This window comes from Scaptodrosophila lebanonensis, unplaced genomic scaffold, assembly GCF_003285725.1.
Source record: "Scaptodrosophila lebanonensis strain 11010-0011.00,11010-0021.00 unplaced genomic scaffold, SlebRS2 tig00000061-arrow-pilon, whole genome shotgun sequence".
In the NCBI taxonomy this organism is placed as follows: Eukaryota; Metazoa; Arthropoda; class Insecta; order Diptera; family Drosophilidae; genus Scaptodrosophila; species Scaptodrosophila lebanonensis.
The window spans coordinates 2,702,171-2,720,248 of NW_022060554.1; the positions used below are offsets into that span (position 1 = coordinate 2,702,171).

Here is an 18,078-nt window from a genome sequence, read left to right on the forward strand (position 1 = left end):
CGTTGCTGAGAGGGTCCAAAAATGCGTGGTCTGCAAGGAGACGAAAGCCACCAATCACGGGATGCAGGTGGGAATCGGTGCCGAAGTCGTCACGGAGAGGCCGTTCCAGAAGTTATATATAGACTTCCTGGGCAAATATCCGCGATCAAGGAAGGGGCACGCATTTATCTTCATAGTGGTAGACCACTTCACAAAATTCACGTTTCTCAAGGCCATGCGAGAGGCAACTGCACGGAGCGTCTTCGACTTCTTGGTGAACGAAGTTTTCCATACGTTCGGCATTCCGGAAGTCATACACTCCGACAATGGTAGGCAATTCACATCCAAGCAGTTCGCAGACATGATGGAGGGCTACGGTGTCAAGCATCTGTGGACACCGGTGTATTCGCCGCAAAGCAACGCGTCCGAGAGGGTGAACCGGACGATACTGGCCGCGATACGTGCGTATCTGGAGCAGGATCACCGCGAGTGGGACCTCCACCTTCCGGAAATTGAGGTGGCCATCAAAAACAGCGTGCATTCTGCGACTGGAGTAACGCCTTTTTTTGCACTCTTCGGCCGACATATGATGTTGCACGGTGCGCAGTATCGATTGGCGAGGAAATTAAGGTCCTTAGACGAGCACGAATTCGCAGCGTTGAGTACAGCAGACAGGCAATCCCTGGTGCAACGGAAAGTCCAGGAACAATTACATGCGGCGTACGAGCGCAGTAGCGTTCGCTATAACCGGCGTGCGCGGCGGCTAAGACTAGCGCCCGGTCAGGAGGTATACCGGCGGAACTTCGTGCTGAGTGACTTCAGTCGCGCGTTTAATGCGAAATTCGCCCGAAAGTTTCTAAAGGCTCGCGTGAGGAAATCCATCGGCACCAACGCATACGAGTTGGAAGATTTGCAAGGAAACCCGCTGGGGGTATTCCACGCAAAGGACATCCGAGTGTGACGCCTGTCATAAAGCAGTATGGATGAGTAGTAGGAGGAGAATGCAGCCAGAGCTACTCACCAGAAAATCAAGAGTGGGTATGGCCGACGTTGGGCGCCGCGGAAGTAGTCATCCGAGGCAACGCCGGAATCGAAGCGGAAGACACCGACAATACCAGCCGTTTGATGCGCGCAAACATCACTTCATGGCGCGAGCGTCCGCCCACTAGAATATTTGCAGTGGTGTTGCATCGGGCTGGGCACAAAAAAGACTGAGTGGCAGCGCTAAAGGAGGCGCCGAAAGTTAAAGTTGGTACTGCGGCGCCATCTAGCGGTACCGAGCGAGGAGCCAGGGTGGCAACTGCAGTCGCACAGGCGCAGGGTTGTGTCCCGATGGCACCCCGAAGGGGGGAAACGTCAAGGCCGTGATGAACGGATGCGCAAGGACATAGAAATCCGCAGCGAGATGACATCCGGCCTATAAAAGGCAAGCAGGAACACGCCATTCCTGTTTTGGGGCGACCTTTTGGACCCACGAGGCGGCGACCTGTTTTCGTTGGAGTGAGCGGAGACCTGGAATTGCAAAAGAAAAGCGTGTTACAAGCAGTTCGAAGGTGAGCAAACAGGGGCAGAAATACAAGGCAGAGCCGCTGCCCATGTATACGTACCCATATATATATATATATCCACTTGAATGTGCCGACCCATGCTTAAATGCCTTTTGTTCCTCGGCACATAGGAACCGTGCACAACAGCTGCAGCGGTCATCAGAAGCAGCAACAACAGTGGCAGCCGTAGCAAAGGCGACCGCTCCAAACGAGCAGCAGCGCCAGCGCGACTTCAGCGGCACCACCATCAGCGGCCATCACAACCAGCAGCATACGCGGCATCGCGACGGCAGCAGCGTAATTTTGGCGCACCAGTAGCAGCCCATTCCACAACGGCAGCGACACCGCCATCCACAACGCAACAGCAGACACGTCAGTCTGCGCCATCAAAGAAAAGAAAAAAAAAGGGAAAGAAAAGAAAAATATATATCTTAACAAGCCGAAGGCGAGGCAGAAAGCGGCACCAAGACAGAGCTTGGCGCTCTATTTAATTAAGAGAAAACATTTATACTTTCATTTCATAGTGTACGAAGATTGCCAATTGCAGTAGCGCGCAGTATTTTATATGTATCCTTATATTTCTATTGCGCCCATGACCGTCGAGAGCTCTCGTTAGGGTTTGGTTATACATATTTCTATAATTTTTTTTACCGCGCATATTTTCTCATACACATATACATATTTATTGGCCATAAACATACTTACATATTGGCGCACATAAAGAACCGCATTGGCCGTTGGCAAGCCTTCTTTATTTTGTTTTATATAAATTCTTGTTCCATGTTTACATTGTTTGCACCTCACACTCAATCACACTGAAATATATGTATGTTTGTAGCCACATAAACTGAAAATTAATTGTTAATTTTAATGGTCGCACCGTTGATGATGATGCATTAAAGCAGCGTCAGTAGGGGCGGGAGACTCACCTTTGCCATGGAATAGCCCAAGCACGGCCCAATGGTAGGGTATCCAATAAAAATGTTGTCTTTGGATACAGGCAGGGTGGGTACGCCTGGGATATTTCCAGCTGCATCCCATACAGTTGTCCGATGCCACCAATTCCTGTCCGTCCACACATACAGATGTAGTTCCTTTTGTTTTTTTTTGAGTCCGTATCCGTGTAGATCCGTTTCTTTTTTGTTGCATTAGTGTTTCTTTTGTGTCATGTTAGTTACTTTTGGTTTGTTTACATTTTGAATTTTGTTTTGTTATTGCGCGTCGAATTTATTGTAAGTGATGGCATTTTGGTTAAAATCGATGGAGGAACCGTGCTATCGGTTATTGTGCGACTCACGCGGGCATAGGGTTGGAACCACACACCCAAGGAGAATTCCGATGAGCCAGCCGGCGTTTCCCAAGGGAAAAGCGTAGTCGTAACAATGTGCAAAAATTATTGAGTGTAAAGGCCGTCCATTTAAACAATGACGTAAAGGGTATGCGCCAACTATATAATAAAACGCAGGCAACAATAAGAACATTGAAGGCGCTCGGAGTTTCCACGTCTCAATATGGGATTATGGTTAGTACACTTCTTCTAAAATCAATTCCAGTTGGCATGCGCATAGAAAATCACAGATTACGCAAACGAGAGGAACTCTCGCATAAAGCGCTCAGTTCGACAGTGATTGAGTCAAACGATCTACTAACTGTACTTTTGCAGTACATAAAAGTCGAAGCATTAGAAGAGCGCAACTGCCCGAAGTTGGAAATAGGGATGAGAGAGAACGAGACGGCAAGGAAACAAAAACACGCGAGCAGCAGGCAATACACCGGCAGTAGGGCTATATGCTATCGCATCGCGGCGCATTACAGTTATGTGCGATAGCACGGCAAATCAAAAACAAAGCGGCGAACAAGAACAACACACAGCGACACTCAGTACAGTGGTGCAGCGCGTAAACAATGAAATTTATTTCCAAACAGCCAAGGCGGCTCCAATGAGTGGTGAAATAAAAGTGTTGTCCCGTATCATAATGAATAACGAGAGCATTTACGTGTCGGAACGTTTAGCAAAACATTTTAAAGTGCCGCGTTTAATAAAACAAACAAACAAACAAAAATATGGCTGAAAGCATCGTAGCCCAGAAAAAGCTTATTCCAGGCATTAATTTACTGATTGGCCAAGACAACTACTGGAAATTTAATAACAATAATCGTGAACAATAAGCAGAAAACTTAGTCACAGTAGAAACTTTCTTTGGAGGGACAATTCACGGTCATTATGGTGAAGGTCAAGGTGCGTTATAAATATTCTGGAGCAGCCGACATACACCAAATATATGGGCGTTACTCAGTGCGCTTTCCATGGAAGCTTCCAAAGGCGAATTTGCATGAAAATAAACAAAATGCAAAGAATCGGTTCAGCAGTTTGGGCAATAAATTGCTCAAAAATTCTGGCACAAGAGAGCTATTGAGTACTGGCTTTGCTGAAGCGGCGCCTGCTTTATGTGGAGCCCAGAAGGCATACTATATGCCCCATCACCCGGTTTATCGGCTCGACAAGGCGACAATTAAGGCGCGTAGTGTTCGATGCCTTAGCCAGCGAACACGGAGCTTCTTCATTGAATGATCATCTTAGCCTAGGTATCAATTTTTTAACAGATTTAACTGCTGTTTTAATCAGATTTCGTAGGATATCGAAAAGACGCTTCTGCAGATATCAATAGATGAGTCCGATTGTGATTACCACCGGTTCTTTTGGTATGCATCAGTAAAATCTATTAGCACACAATATCTGAAAATTGCGGAGTATTGTGTTACATTTGGAGTAACATGCAGCTCATTTTTATTGACGTCAACTATTCAGCAACACTTGCAAATGCATGATCCGGCGCATGCAGCCATGTCAGCAACTGCAAGACTTATTTTATGTTGACGACTTGGTAACCAGCGTGGCGACATTAAGGGATGCAGAGGATATTTACTACCAATCAAAAAAAATCATGTGAAGCGCAGGCTTTAACTTACGATGCAGAACTTAAAAGGAAAAAAAGGAAAGAAACTGATGTCAATTTAACACCACCTCAAAACGAGCTTGGAGTCCAATGGGACACTATAACCGACGAATTTAGCGTAGATCTAAAACCGATTATAACGTATGTGTTGGCGCAGATGCTGCTTTAGATTAAAATAGTTTAAGAGAAATATTTGAATTTTAGCTTAGGGCGAAAAGAGAGCGCGAGAGCGGCCGTTTGCGGGCGTCGCCTCGCGCCCTTTTTTTCGGCGCCTTAGGCTTAGTTTAGCATGTAAGCCGAATTTGAAGTCAGTTGTAAAATCGAGCTAAATACAAGCACAATTGTCGCCGAATCCATTGTAATTTTCCGCATTAAAGTAGTTAAAAAGCAAGCGTCCCATTTTCTTTGTTTTTAATAATTTATATAAAATCATATAAAACGCAACGTATTAAGAGCTATGGCCAACATTTATGATCTATTGGGCATTATTGGTCCATTTACAATAAACATAAAAATTGTAATCCAAAAAAACTGGAAGAAGCATCTAGAATGGGACGCAACACTCACCTCGGGACTGTCAGACGAGTTTATAGTCTAGCGAGAGGATATGGCATTGCTTGACTATTTTTCCCTGCAACTGTGCATGGGGTCCGGAAACTTGGCTGATCTAGAACTGCACATTTTCGAAGACGCTTACTTAAGAGAAGTTGGGATGAATGGCGAAATACAAATCAAATTTGTTTGCTTTAAAAATAGAGTAAGCCCTATAGTGGTGGAGGAGTAGTGGAGGCACCATACCGCAGCTTGAACTTACAGCAGCATTGGTGGCCTTTAGATTTGCTCAATATCTAAAGAAGAAGCTAAGGCCCGGCGTATCTTCGACCTACATGTAGTCGGACTCAAGCATTGTGCTAAACTGGATTTCAGGATGCGGGCAGCCAATAAACTGTGGTTGCGTCCATAAAAAAAAATAAAACAAACTTCCACAGCGTACACACATAAGGCATCTTATGCATGTAACCTGTTCACCGTTGAGGAGCAGATTGGAAGGCATACAAGTAGATACAGTGACAGGCTTCTGAGTCACCGCAGTTTGCTTGCAAGAGGACTCCTTCCTGCTAGACCTTTGCGAAGACTGAAACGAATAGGTTTTTTCAAAACATTTAGATATTTAGATTTTTAATAATCCTCGCGCGGAAGTGCTCGAGGTTGGGCTATTTTATATTTTTATAATGTATTGTTAAGGTGGTAATCTGAATGCACGCTTCAATGCTTTAATTAAACAGAAAACAAAAAAAAAAAATCTTATGCATGTGCAAAATTTGGTGTCTCTAGCTTCTACAGGCTCTGAGATCAATGTGTTCAGACGGACAGACAGACAGGGTTAGATCGACTCGTCTTGCCATGATGATCAAGAATATATATATATATAGTACTTTGTGGGGTCTACCACGCCTCCTTCTGCCTGTTACATTTTCAGCTCCCGCAAACCTAATATTCTCTTGTATACTATATTTCATGTACGATAAGAAGGATGCGCATTTGCACAAATAGCATGGATAAGTACATTGTAAAAGATAGTGTTATATAAGAAATGAATAAGCAATAGCTGATAAGAGAGATAAAAACACCATGTACAAGATTATCAGCGCTATCAATTGTAGAACCTAATTTTAATGTAGATCGTAAATGAAAAATTTATGAAAACCAGGCATATGCCAAAAATAAATTGAGATCATCCTTTGAAATTCAAGCGAGTGGTTTATTTTTATGCCTTCTGGAGGAGTGAGTGATCTTGCTTTAGGTGATCTCCAACTTGATGCGGATGAACTATGCATCACGAATAATAGCTAATATAAATATCCAACATACGCAGCATACAGTCGCTCTTATTTGAGTTCCAAGCAAAAAACAGGATAATACTTGTATTTTTCATGAATAGTGACGAAGTGGGAGGGTGCATCAGAAAAGAGAGAGAGAGAGAGAACCTACAAGCTACAATAGTTTTAATAATCAATGGTGAGTGCGTTAATTTCGATACCCGACGCACAAACAACAAGCACAATGACCTCAGTAACAACTGCAATCGCAGCAGCAACAACACTAATAATGCGATAATGACTGCGCTCGCACCTTCTGCAGCGCAAGCACAAAAAATCATTAAAACGCCGAACGCTAGTGAGCGGTTAAAGTGGGTATCTTGCCAGTATGGCAAAAGCAAAACTTCACAAATTTAAAAAGAAAGACTTGTGTCTTTCTATGAAAGATTTAGTGCCTCAAAAAAGAACAACACGTTTGAACAGCTCGACTTCCAAATGGCGCAAGACGGTGTATCGCTCTATTAAACAGCCCCGCCTTCGACCTTATGTCAGGGGACAAATTTCCCGTTATTTGGCTTGATTGGATCGGTTTATACCCAAAGCAATGCACACACTGTCGCAATACTGCACTACAAGCTTGTCACGCATTGACAAACTTGTTGGCGAAGAATGCTAACTAGCGCACGTGGACCAGCGAGGGAATTAGTGAGATGTAGCAATTTAAGCAATTGACGATATCCAGTTCAAAGTGGACAAATAAATGGATTTCATTTTTGGTACGAAAGCTGCAAGATCGAGTACTTGTTTAGTTTTTAGATCTCGTCTGCAAAAGGACTCAAACTTGTCCTAGCGGTTTGGTATATTCAATTGGAATTCTCAATTTGATGACAATTTGGTGAGCATAAATCTAAATGGCTTTAAAACTGAGTTTACTTCGACATATTGCAACTGCAACTCCTCCACAACCTCCTTTTTGCACCAGATAGCAGGTCATTCACATAAAAGAAAACTATGTTACCGTTCTTGAACGGTATATTTTAAGTGGTTCTGTTGAATCTTTTCTCCAAATATTCAATTGGAAGTTGTGTTGTGCTTCCATAACTTCTTTGCTTTGCGGTCTTAGCACGCACTGCTGCGGAATAAAATAATGCGGCTCTCTCGGAACCGTGTTGTCGATTGCGTTTATATGTCCCAAAGATATATAATCACTCATAAAATGTATGTACATGGCATGTACGCCTGGCTGCTTGGATAGGCTTGAACCTGCTTTTAAACTATTTCATAGGAGCTGCCAAGTGACTGCGGACTGGACTAAAACGGCCCAAGGGCAAGCGAGTGATTGAGTTAACAAATGACTTCTCGCAAAGCATTTGTTCTGGTGTATAAAGATACAAACCAGTCAAATTTGGAACTTCTTTCAACTCTCAGAACTTGCGAACTAATGTATCTAAGGAACTTTGTTCATTATCAAGCAGAAAACTATGATTCAAACTAATGAGTGAAGCAGAAAAAAGTACAGATGAGTCAGCAGACCGATAACGTCCAGCTACAATCCACCCTATCCCTATATCCTGCGACTCGCTGGTTTCTATAATTCGGCCTTCTCTTAATAGGTCAAGGATCACAACTGCGCCAAGGAGCAGACGAATACAGACGGACGGACGGACAGACGGACATGGCTATATCGACATGTCATCGTGATCATCTACAAGTATAAGACTGATTGGCAATCAACGCCCAGACCAACCGGTAAGAGCTAGGAAGCTGAAACTTGGACACAAGATCTCACTCACAGTGAAAGTGAGCACTAAGAAGGGATTTTGAAAAATTCGAACTCAAAAGGGTGAATAACGGGCTCCAACGTTTGTATGAAAAATCTACAACCAAATGACCAACGCGCAGGCGGGGCCCACCATAGCTGCCCAACTAACGGAGCAGCAGGCCCAGACGGTAGCCAGGTTCCTTGAGGGGGAACTGGCAAGCTTCGAGAGCGTCACAGGAGTCTCGTCGGCAGCGGTGCACACAATCCGGATGAAAGACGAGCGTCCCATCAAACAACGGTACTACCCCCGGAATCCGGCCATGTAAGCAGTGATCAATCAAGAAGTCTACGAATTGCTGGCAAAGGGCTGCATCGAGCGCTCCGACAGTGCCTACAGCGCACCCATTGTGTTGGTGCGCAAGATGACAGGCGCCTGGCGCATTTGCATCGACTACCGAACGAACGCTCAGAACCAGATGCGTACCCAATTCCGCGGATCCAGCACATTTTGGAGCAGCTGCGCCAGGCCAAATACATAAGTAGCATCGATTTGCGGAATGGGTACTGGCAGATTCCGATGGAGCGCGAAAGCCAACGATATACAGCGTTCACGGTGCCAGGACGCGGGCTGTTCCAGTGGCGTGTGATGCCGTTCGGCCTGCATTCTGCGCCCGCAACATTCCAGAGGGCGTTGGACAGCGTCATCGGCCCGGACATGGCACCGCACGCGTTTGCATACCTCGACGACATAGTGGTGGTCGGCAGGACGTTCGAGGAACACTTGAGCAACTTGCGCGAGGTGTTCCGGCGACTGCGGGCGGCCAATCTGCGAATAAATCGAGATAAGTGGGAATTCTTTCGTAAATCCATTAGGTACCTGGGGCATCTGGTGACGGAGGCGGGCATCCAAACGGATCCGGAGAAGGTAGCAGCCATCCACGAGCTGAAGCCGCCATCAAATCTAAAGCAATTGCGGCAGTACATTGGAATGGCCTCGTGGTATCGACGCTTCGTACCGAATTTCGCCACAACGGTTGGGCCCCTCACCGAACTGCTGAAGAAAGGTCACAAGTGGAGTTGGGGAATGCAGCAGCAGGAGGCATTCGAGTGTATCCAGAGGCAGCTGATGGAAGCTCCGGTGTTGGCGTGCCCCGATTTCATGCGACGCCTACAGACAGACGCGAGCGAGTGTGGGCTGGGCGCGGTTCTGACGCAAGACATAGACGGCCACGAACACGTGATTTCCTACGCCAGTAGGAAGCTGCAGAAAGCGGAGGTCAACTACAGCGCCACGGAGAAGGAGTGCCTCGCAATTGTTTGGGGAATCCGAAAGCTGCGACACTATCTGGAAGGCTACCATTTCACTAACGTGACCGATCACTTGGCGTTGCGTTGGCTCAACTCGATCGAGAGCCCCACCGGCCGCATCGCACGCTGGGCTTTGGAGCTACAGCAGTACACCTTCGATGTCCAGTACCGGTGGATAAGTTCAGAAAATGGGCAGAATTGGTCCCCATCCGCAAGGCGACGGCAGCGGCAGTAAAGCTGGCCTTACGAGAACGGATTCTGGCGCGTTTTGGTACACCAAAAAAGCTCATTACGGACAACGGAGCCCAGTTTACGAGCCGCGCGCTGAAGCAGTTCCTCGCCGAAGCAGGCATACAGCAACAGCTGACGGCACCATACACGCCGCAGGAGAGTCCCACGGAGCGGACCAATAGAACCGTCAAAACTCTGATCGCGCAGCTGGAAAACGGGCAACACAACATGTGGGACGAGCAGCTGCCGGAAGCACAATTGGCCATTAATACAGCACGGTCAGACGCATCAGGCTACTCACCTGCTTTCGTCCTATTTGGGAGAGAACCAAGGCGGCCACGCACACTGTACGGCGAAGACCCGGACGCCCCCGAGGCAACACCAGGTAGCCCAGAAACACACGAGACGCTGCTACAGTTCGTTGCCCGAGTCGCAAAAAGGAACCAAGCGGTGGCCAGCGAGGATCAGGCACACCATTACAACCTGCGAAGACGCGAGTGGCGACCCAAACTGGACGACGAAGTGCTCGTGCGGCAACACCACCTGTCCAACGCTGCCGAGCAGTTTGTGGCCAAACTGGCGCCTCGCTTCGATGGACCATTCACGGTGCGAGCATTCATGTCCCCAGTCATAGTGCGGGTGCGACCAGTAGCGGGCGGCATAGGTAGAACGGCACATGCACGAGACTTGAAAACGGTGAATGCAGAGGACAGCGAGGCCGACGAAGGCAGGCAAAGGCAGCAACGACGGAAGCCGCGTTGGTATGGTCACCAGGGCCTTGCCACCGACAACTGCACAGCGGCCACAGCAGCCCATTCCTCAGCGACCACAACAGCAGCCACAACGGCAGTCCGGGCAACAAAATCAGCCACTTCAACGAGCACGACGACACAGGCCCCTTTCGCAGCAGCCGCACGACAGCCACGACAGCAGCAACAGCAATCCAACCGGCGTCCACCCAAGCAGGAACAGCAAAGCTGCCGTTCTGGCCGAAGAAGATGCCCCTGTAAGCCTACAAACATAATTAAACGAAGTTTGTTGTTACGTTTCAGGCCTTATAAAGCGACATAGATTACCACACCACCTGAGATACACAAACAGCGCCAAATATGGCAGAGGCGCAGCAGATGGGCAAGTGACGGGCGGGCAGCTGGACGAGCACAACAAAAAAAGGAGGTTGGGCACAACGCGGAATAATAGCCTAGGACCGGAAGCCAATTACAACATAAACATGTGGGAGGTGATGACGAGTTGCCAGAGCGGCGGGCGGCCGTCGATAATGTGTTATCGAGGGGATACGATAAATGGCAACACCGACCACTATCGAATAAGTATGCAAATGGTAACACCCGCATTCGGGCACCTGCCCAAACGAAGTCACCGACGCCGGCGGGCAATCGACGCCGCCACCGTGGACGCTGCGGGGGACGAAATATCGAAAATTGTACTCTAGCAAATTGAGATGAGAATTGTCAGTGCTTTTTGATCGTGGCTCATCGCTGCACGGCATTGACACGAGTGCCGTGTTTCATATTCCGAGTTCGTGCGTGATCGTATTGATGGCACGGCAATATGGCACGAAAACACTCAAATTTGAATTTAAAATTAGGATATACTCTTATAATTATATTGCGAAATTTGTTTTAGAGGGAGCAACGGCCCCCTGCCCCTTGCGTACGCCCCTGTAGTCCGTTTTCCTAAATTAAAACAGACTAAACAAAGAAAACAATTACTTTTTGAAATGCTAAATTGTTTTTGATTAATTAACATTTCCTGTCCTGTCAGTGCAAAACGAATGAACATATATATTTTGGCTATTTCAATCGTTTGCATGTTTGTATGTATACTAAATTGTTTATGCATAAGTTGTTTGATATTCATTTTATGTTGTTTGTTCTGCCTGCATTTGTAAAGCGAAACCCGTATTTCTATATTTTGAAAATCCTACATAACCCAAATTTCAAATCGATCGGACAAAATTTATAGCACAAACGCATCATATTAAATTTCAAATTTTCAAATTTCGGAAAACCGAGTATTCCGGTTTTTGCATTATTTTAAAGATTATTAAAACCAAATTTTAAGTTGATTGGTGGACAAATTCGGATTTTTTAAACAAACTTTGGAGCTCGTTTCCCCCACTTGGAGTTCGATTTTCACTATGAGAGGGATCCTGTGTCCAAATTTCAGCATCCTAGCTCTTACCGTTTGGGCTGTGGTTTGATTGCCAATCAGTCAGACAGGACAAACTGTTTTATCTATACTAATATTATAAAGAGGAAACATTTGATTGTTTGTTTGTTTGAACTGAAAAGGCTCCGAATCTACTGGACTGATTTAATGGATTCCTTCACTGTTGGGACGGTTAACATGGGCTATATTATATTTGCAAAAAAGGATGGAATTCTTACTAAAACTCCAATAATGTAACCAAAGGTGTAAAAAAATTACCTTAAAAAACTTTTGAATAGCTTGCTGTTAGTTAATAATCATCCTCGAAACATTGTCAAAGTGACAATAAAATGAAGGCAATATTATTCAAGAGCCCCCCGCCATATAAAAAATTACAAATCGATCGACATCGTGATTAATATTGAATACATTTAAATTCACTAAGCCCTTCTAGACTGTCGCCATATGAATTGACGGTAAAATTCGGAATTGCAATCATGCTTTTGAGAAATTCCAAGCAAGTGTAGCAACTATTATCAACGGCCCAGCAATTGGTCAACTAGCTCACATAACGAGGATACCGATGATCCCATTTGATCATTTATATGGCTTCAATTTCCGGTAGTCCCAAGGCCAAGCCCGAATTAGTAGGTATCGACATACGAAAGCAATATTTTACTGTGTGTTGACCTATCACGGGTCCGATCTCATATAGCAGCAGCAAAAAGAGGAAGAAGAAGAGCGAACTTTTTGCTGCAGTTTGGGGGGGTTGTACTGACGAGAATTTGTTTAGCTAATAACTTTTCTTAGAATTGACCAAATTGACCAAATAAACAACAGTAGATAATTATAAATAAATTATGTGTGCAAAGTTTGGTTTAGGTAGCATTTGAAATGTGGACGCTATTGACGAAATTCTGTAGCGGGGGAAGGGGGGAAAAATTCAAAAAAATAAAATAAACTCGTCCTTTCTCGGACCTAGGAGAATCTGGATCACGGTCACCCTTAAGGTACTCCTGGCAAATGCAGGCCCTCCCCCCGTTTCCGCAGCGGCCCAAATGACAAATCTAGCGGGATTTAAGTCAACATTTCTTTTTTAAATTCAGAATTTTTATATTTTATTATAATTGACAACACTCCTAAAAGCTTGGAAAAGCTTTTGTATGAGCTTTGCAATGCATTCCTGATCAACTGCGTGCTGTCAAAGTGAACATATCCGATGCGACGATTACGGGGGAGAGCGAAGGAAGGTTCAATGGTGCAGGTCCTTCAAATCAACTGGCAACATAGTAAGACAGCAAGTGCTGCCTTACTGCTTCGTCTGGCAACTGGCGGAGTGAACATTGTCCTAATACAGGAACCATGGATAAGTAATAATACAATCCTAGGTCTTGGTTTGTAACGACGCGTTGCGCAGCAACCAGCTGTGCGTCGTCACGATGCCTGAGTAGGCGAGTAGTTTTAAGAAGGAGTTTAAGTATTAGAAGAAATAAGTAGTTTGAAATTGGAATTGGAGAGGAGAGTTTTTAGTTCTGGTTTGGAAGTAGACAAACTCGCACTGAAGCGCACCCTCCTGTTTTGTATTAGGAAATTAAAAACCACGTGGAACATATTCACTTGGCGTACCGCCCTCTCTTATTTGGTGGACACCTTGGCACTAATTTATTTCAGCATAAACTCTGGCCGGCGAGTATACCCGCGGCAGAGTAACAACATTACAAGTGGCGCCCGAGCAGGGACCCCAAAGAAGTTTGAGGTTATATCCGACCAAGTATAGAGAGAAGCGCGTGGATTACGATGCTACGAATGAGCTGGATACGTGCGCTGCGGAAGGAAGAGCTCAGCGCGGTGTTGCGTGAGTTCGAAATTGAAGAGACCGGCAACGTGGAGGCGTTGCGGTCGCGGCTATCCACGTTCGTGAAGTCGGCCAAGGAAGAGTACCCACCCCGCCTGGACGAGCTAGCGGCGTATCATGAAAACATGTCATCGCGTACCGCAGCAACAGGCCAGTTGAGCCCGGTGCCTGGCGGACAGCTGGGAGTCCGGAAACAAGAGGACGTACGGGAAGGTCTACTCGTCGCGATAGAGGCAAATACGACACCAGCCGTGGCCCCGGTGCGAGCCGCGCCGCCGACTCCAGCGCGAGCGACATCACCAACTCCAGCGCCAGTGCCGACCATATCGGTAGCGGTCGCGGCCAAGCGACTCCAGGGCCCTCCACGGCAGACCTGACCCAAACCGGTACCGATTTGTTGGCAGCGCTGGCGCAGTACACCCACCGATTGGCCCAGACCATGGAGGATGGTTTCCAGAAACTGTCGAGCCAGACCCACGCTCCCACCACACCTGCTGCACCTGGTGCACCTGACGATGACAACCCAACAGCACGGACTCCAGCGCCACCACTCACGAATGCGCTGGTGGTGGCAGAGCAGCATGCGCCAACACGGGGACCCAAGAACGTTCCTTCGGGACCTGGAAGATAAGGCAGATATGGGCAACGTGCGACTAGACGATTTGATGACAGTATTACCGGAAGTCCTGGTCGGCGAGGCAAAGGAGTGGGAGTCGTCAAGGCGCAATTTGGCACAACGGTGGGTCAAATTCCGCCAAGATCTACTAAAAGAGTATCCAGCAGGCCCCCATGAAGAAGAGCGCCGGCATGAAGCATACAGCCGGGTCCAGGGTTCATCAGAGACACCTATTGAGGATGTCCGAGCGATGCGACGGCTGATGCGCGGCGCGGAGATGACTGCAAAGGAACAGCTGAGACTGTGGTAAGTTGGGCGTGTGCGCGAGCCAATGCTGCCGGCACACTCCGGGAAACGCCAGGGGGGCTCGCTCCACACCAACAGCCGGCGAGCCCACGCAGGCAAATTCCAATTAACAACAACACGCAGGTTAGCGGCCGCGCTATCAGTAGACTGTGATGGTTTACTATTCGAGGCGGTCGTGGATACCGGAGCGACTCGTAGCTTCGCGAGTCCAAGGCTGGCGCAACGCCTGCGGGTGCCAGACGGAGAAAACGTACGGTTCGTGAGCGTGACTTTGTCCATGGCTGACGGGACACAGAAGACGGTCCGTGAAAAGACGAAGGCAACGATCATGGTGGGCGACAGTCGCGTAGTACTGCCGCTGCTCACACTCCCCGGATGCGTAGACGAGCTCACACTGGGATTAGATTACGTCCATATGGCCTACGGGGCGGTGACTGTGGGCGGCCAAACTGTAGAACTGCGAGCGGTCGATCAACGGCCACGCAGGCGGCGGAGGCGGAACCGAAGGGCCCTGCATGCTCGCCCACATGGCCGGCAACAGCGGCCAATTCCGCAACGTCCTTTACGACAGCGGATGCAACAACGAGCCCAGCAGCAGGGCGCGAGCACCAGTAGCAACAGAATCCAGAGGATGACGACACGCCAGCACGCTGGTTTGGAAGTAGACAAACGCGCACTGAAGCGCACCCTCCTGTTGTGTATTAGGAAATTAAAAACCACGTGGAACATATTCACTTGGCGTACCGCCCTCTCTTATTTGGTGGACACCTTGGCACTAATTTATTTCAGCATAAACTTTGGCCGGCGAGTATACCCGCGGCAGAGTATCAACCTGACAGGTTCATCACAGTTTACCTTGTTTTCTACTTACGGCAAAGGCAAACCGAGGTCATGTATCCTAGCAAACAGACAACCTAATGCTATTTTACTCTCCCAATACAGCGATGCTGAAATAACATCAGTCAGTCTTAACACCAAGGCCAAATCATCCAACTCGCCCACGATCACCAAGATGCTACACCGCCACCACTGTTGAAATCCCTGGTGGAACCAGCAGTCTTAGTCCTGCTTGCCTTTATGGGATCTTAATTAAGTCCCTGTATATTGAAGACCTGTAGTCTTGATTTGAGAGTTGGCCTCGACAACTGGTAGTGTCTTAAACGTGATGTGTTTAAGTCTATGATAGTTAAAGCGAAAGCCAAGTGCTGTGGGTTTTACTGTGGTCTTTATTGAAGAATCCTATGGCTTACATAGTATTTGGCGTCGTAAATATGCTTATGTCTAATGTGCTATTGCTGATTGCGTAGTGCCCTCTGTGCTAGATGACCTATTTGTTTTGCTGCGCTGCGTGAAGTGTATTGCCCTCTGTGCTTGATTTGTTGCATGTGTCATCGGTGCTAGTTTGCGTATTTTGTGTATATGCTGCAGTTTGGAGCGCATTGCCCTTTTGCTTATGCTGCACCTTGCTTGATGGTTTCGCACGCTGCACTAAATTGCTTCTTTGAGCGAAATACATTCTCTGCCGCCAAATCGCCTTAATGCCTTAATGTTTTCACAATGACCACTCGTCTGCCCTGCCAGGTTTGCGAGGTTTCTAGTACCACTGAAACGTGGTGGTTGCGGGTTGAAGAAGGGCATTCCTATTCAGTGATTGGTTCCTTCGGAACTGTTGGTACCGACTCAGGTGTGTTTTTCTATGTTGAGCCTTTAGTGCTGGCTGACCATATGTTTTTCTTGGTTCAGATTGTGACGTGGTGCTAAAGTATCATAAAAGGCATCAAAGAGGGCGAGTGATGTTTTCCGTCTCTTATACGATTGTTGACGGTGCTAATTTTGGCGAAGGTTGCGATGGTTGCATTCGGATGAAGGCTTGTAGAGAGGGTCCTCATGTTTTCCGTGGTACCTTCGAAGTTGCTTATTCGGGTGTGGCCTTTATGTTGGATCAGATATCATATGATGCCTTTGTTAACACATAAATTTGTTGTATATTTATTTGACCTTGTGACTGTTTCATTGATGCTTGGTTAAACGATTGTCGTTGGAATTTGCTGTTGTAAGCAATTTGCAGGCTGTGGCTTGGCTAGTGTACGTGTCTCGCTGGATTTACTGTTGTCAGCAATTTGTAGGCAGCGTGCTATCTCTGAACCTTCGTTCTGTGCTGTGGTTTGAATTTGTGTGGTGCTGTGTATTTGATGGTGGTCTGTATCGCTCCGCTTATTTACGCAATATTCATTAGACACTGTATGTTTTCAGCTGCTGGTTTGGATTCTTGCCCAGGTGCTGGTGTGGGCTGAAGTGGCACTGGTAGCTGGTCGTTTATGGTGACACTGTTCATCTTGGTTTTTATAAAGTGCCGGTGGTCCATCCCGATGGCGATTATCGCGAGACTTCCGCTGATGACCAAGGCGGTATTAGCTTGGACCGTGCTGGTGGTTGACACGGCTTCGTCGTCAAGGCTTGTTAGTTGTAGTTGTTGTGGAGCTCGGTAAACTGGTCGGTGTTGAGTACTTCTGAGTTTTCTTGCGTACTAATAATTTCTTGACTTTCAGGTTTGTCCAATTGTACATTGCCAAATGCTGGGTATGCTTCCAGCATTTGGGATCTCACCGTGGGAGGAGCGGCCAGTGAGTATTGGGTGCCCTTTAGGAAACAAGTAGGATCGATTTTCAGTATCGCGGTGTCGTGTAGGACTAGGTTTTCTTTATGGGTATCGCAGACTGCTGTTACGTTGGCCGGCTCCTTTGTGGAGAAAATCCAGGCGTTTGGGACATGTAACTGAATCCAGGTAGATGTATTTGTTGTTTCTTCCAGTGAACATTGGGTTCCACTTTGGTTTAGAAAAAGGTTGAGTTCGCATTTCCATATTTGGGCTTCCGCAGTAAATGTCATTTGCTGCTTTGGGCATACCAAGACATTGCTATTCATGCGATGGCATTTTGCCATTTGTTGCATGTTTAGCATGAAATACCGATTTCGATAGTCGATGATGACACGGAACTCCGCCTTGCTGGTGACTTGTTTCAGTTGATTCTCTGAGGTGCGAAACTGAATTGGTTTCAACTTATATGCCATGAACGTCTCGACGTCAACTAGGGGTAGTGTGATGGCGAAGATTGTCCATGTAGCCTTGGTTTGCATGAGCTGGTAGAGTTCTTGAACGCTCTCTCTATGAGTTGGTACAGCTGTTCCAGGGGGCAAATTTGCCTTAATTCTCTCTAGTTCTTGCAGGAGTTGCCAGGATGATAGTAGAAGTGAACTTGGAGTCTGTGAAGATGTCGAACATCATGTCTTCGGTTCGACGAATCGTCATCAGCAGGAGTGTCAGTTGTATGGCAATGTTGGTAAACTGCCAGTTTTGAGCTTCTTGTCTTCCGTTTTCCTTGCTTATGGCATTAATTTGCTCTTGCAGTGCTTGACGGCGAATGAGTTTTGTGATGGTGTCGACCATGGATTCCGCGTATTTTGAGTCTAGTACCCCGAATAGACCGTTTGCAATGTTACCTATAATGTCCAGTGGTGACCGAC

At 46.9% G+C, this 18,078-nt stretch overlaps 1 protein-coding gene across 1 annotated transcript; it reads right to left on the reverse strand.

Annotated features, from left to right (window-relative positions):
* Nucleotides 1-17,013: 17,013 nt before the first annotated feature.
* Nucleotides 17,014-17,691, reverse strand: LOC115624853. The gene has a single exon (XM_030519698.1). It carries the CDS (start codon nt 17,689-17,691, stop codon nt 17,014-17,016), a length of 678 nt encoding a protein of 225 aa, XP_030375558.1.
* Nucleotides 17,692-18,078: the final 387 nt, after the last annotated feature.

What these genes read in the sequence shown, in the direction of transcription:
- LOC115624853 (XM_030519698.1), bottom strand. Translation starts at nt 17,691, where the DNA reads ATGCAAACCAAGGCTACATGGACAATCTTCGCCATCACACTACCCCTA.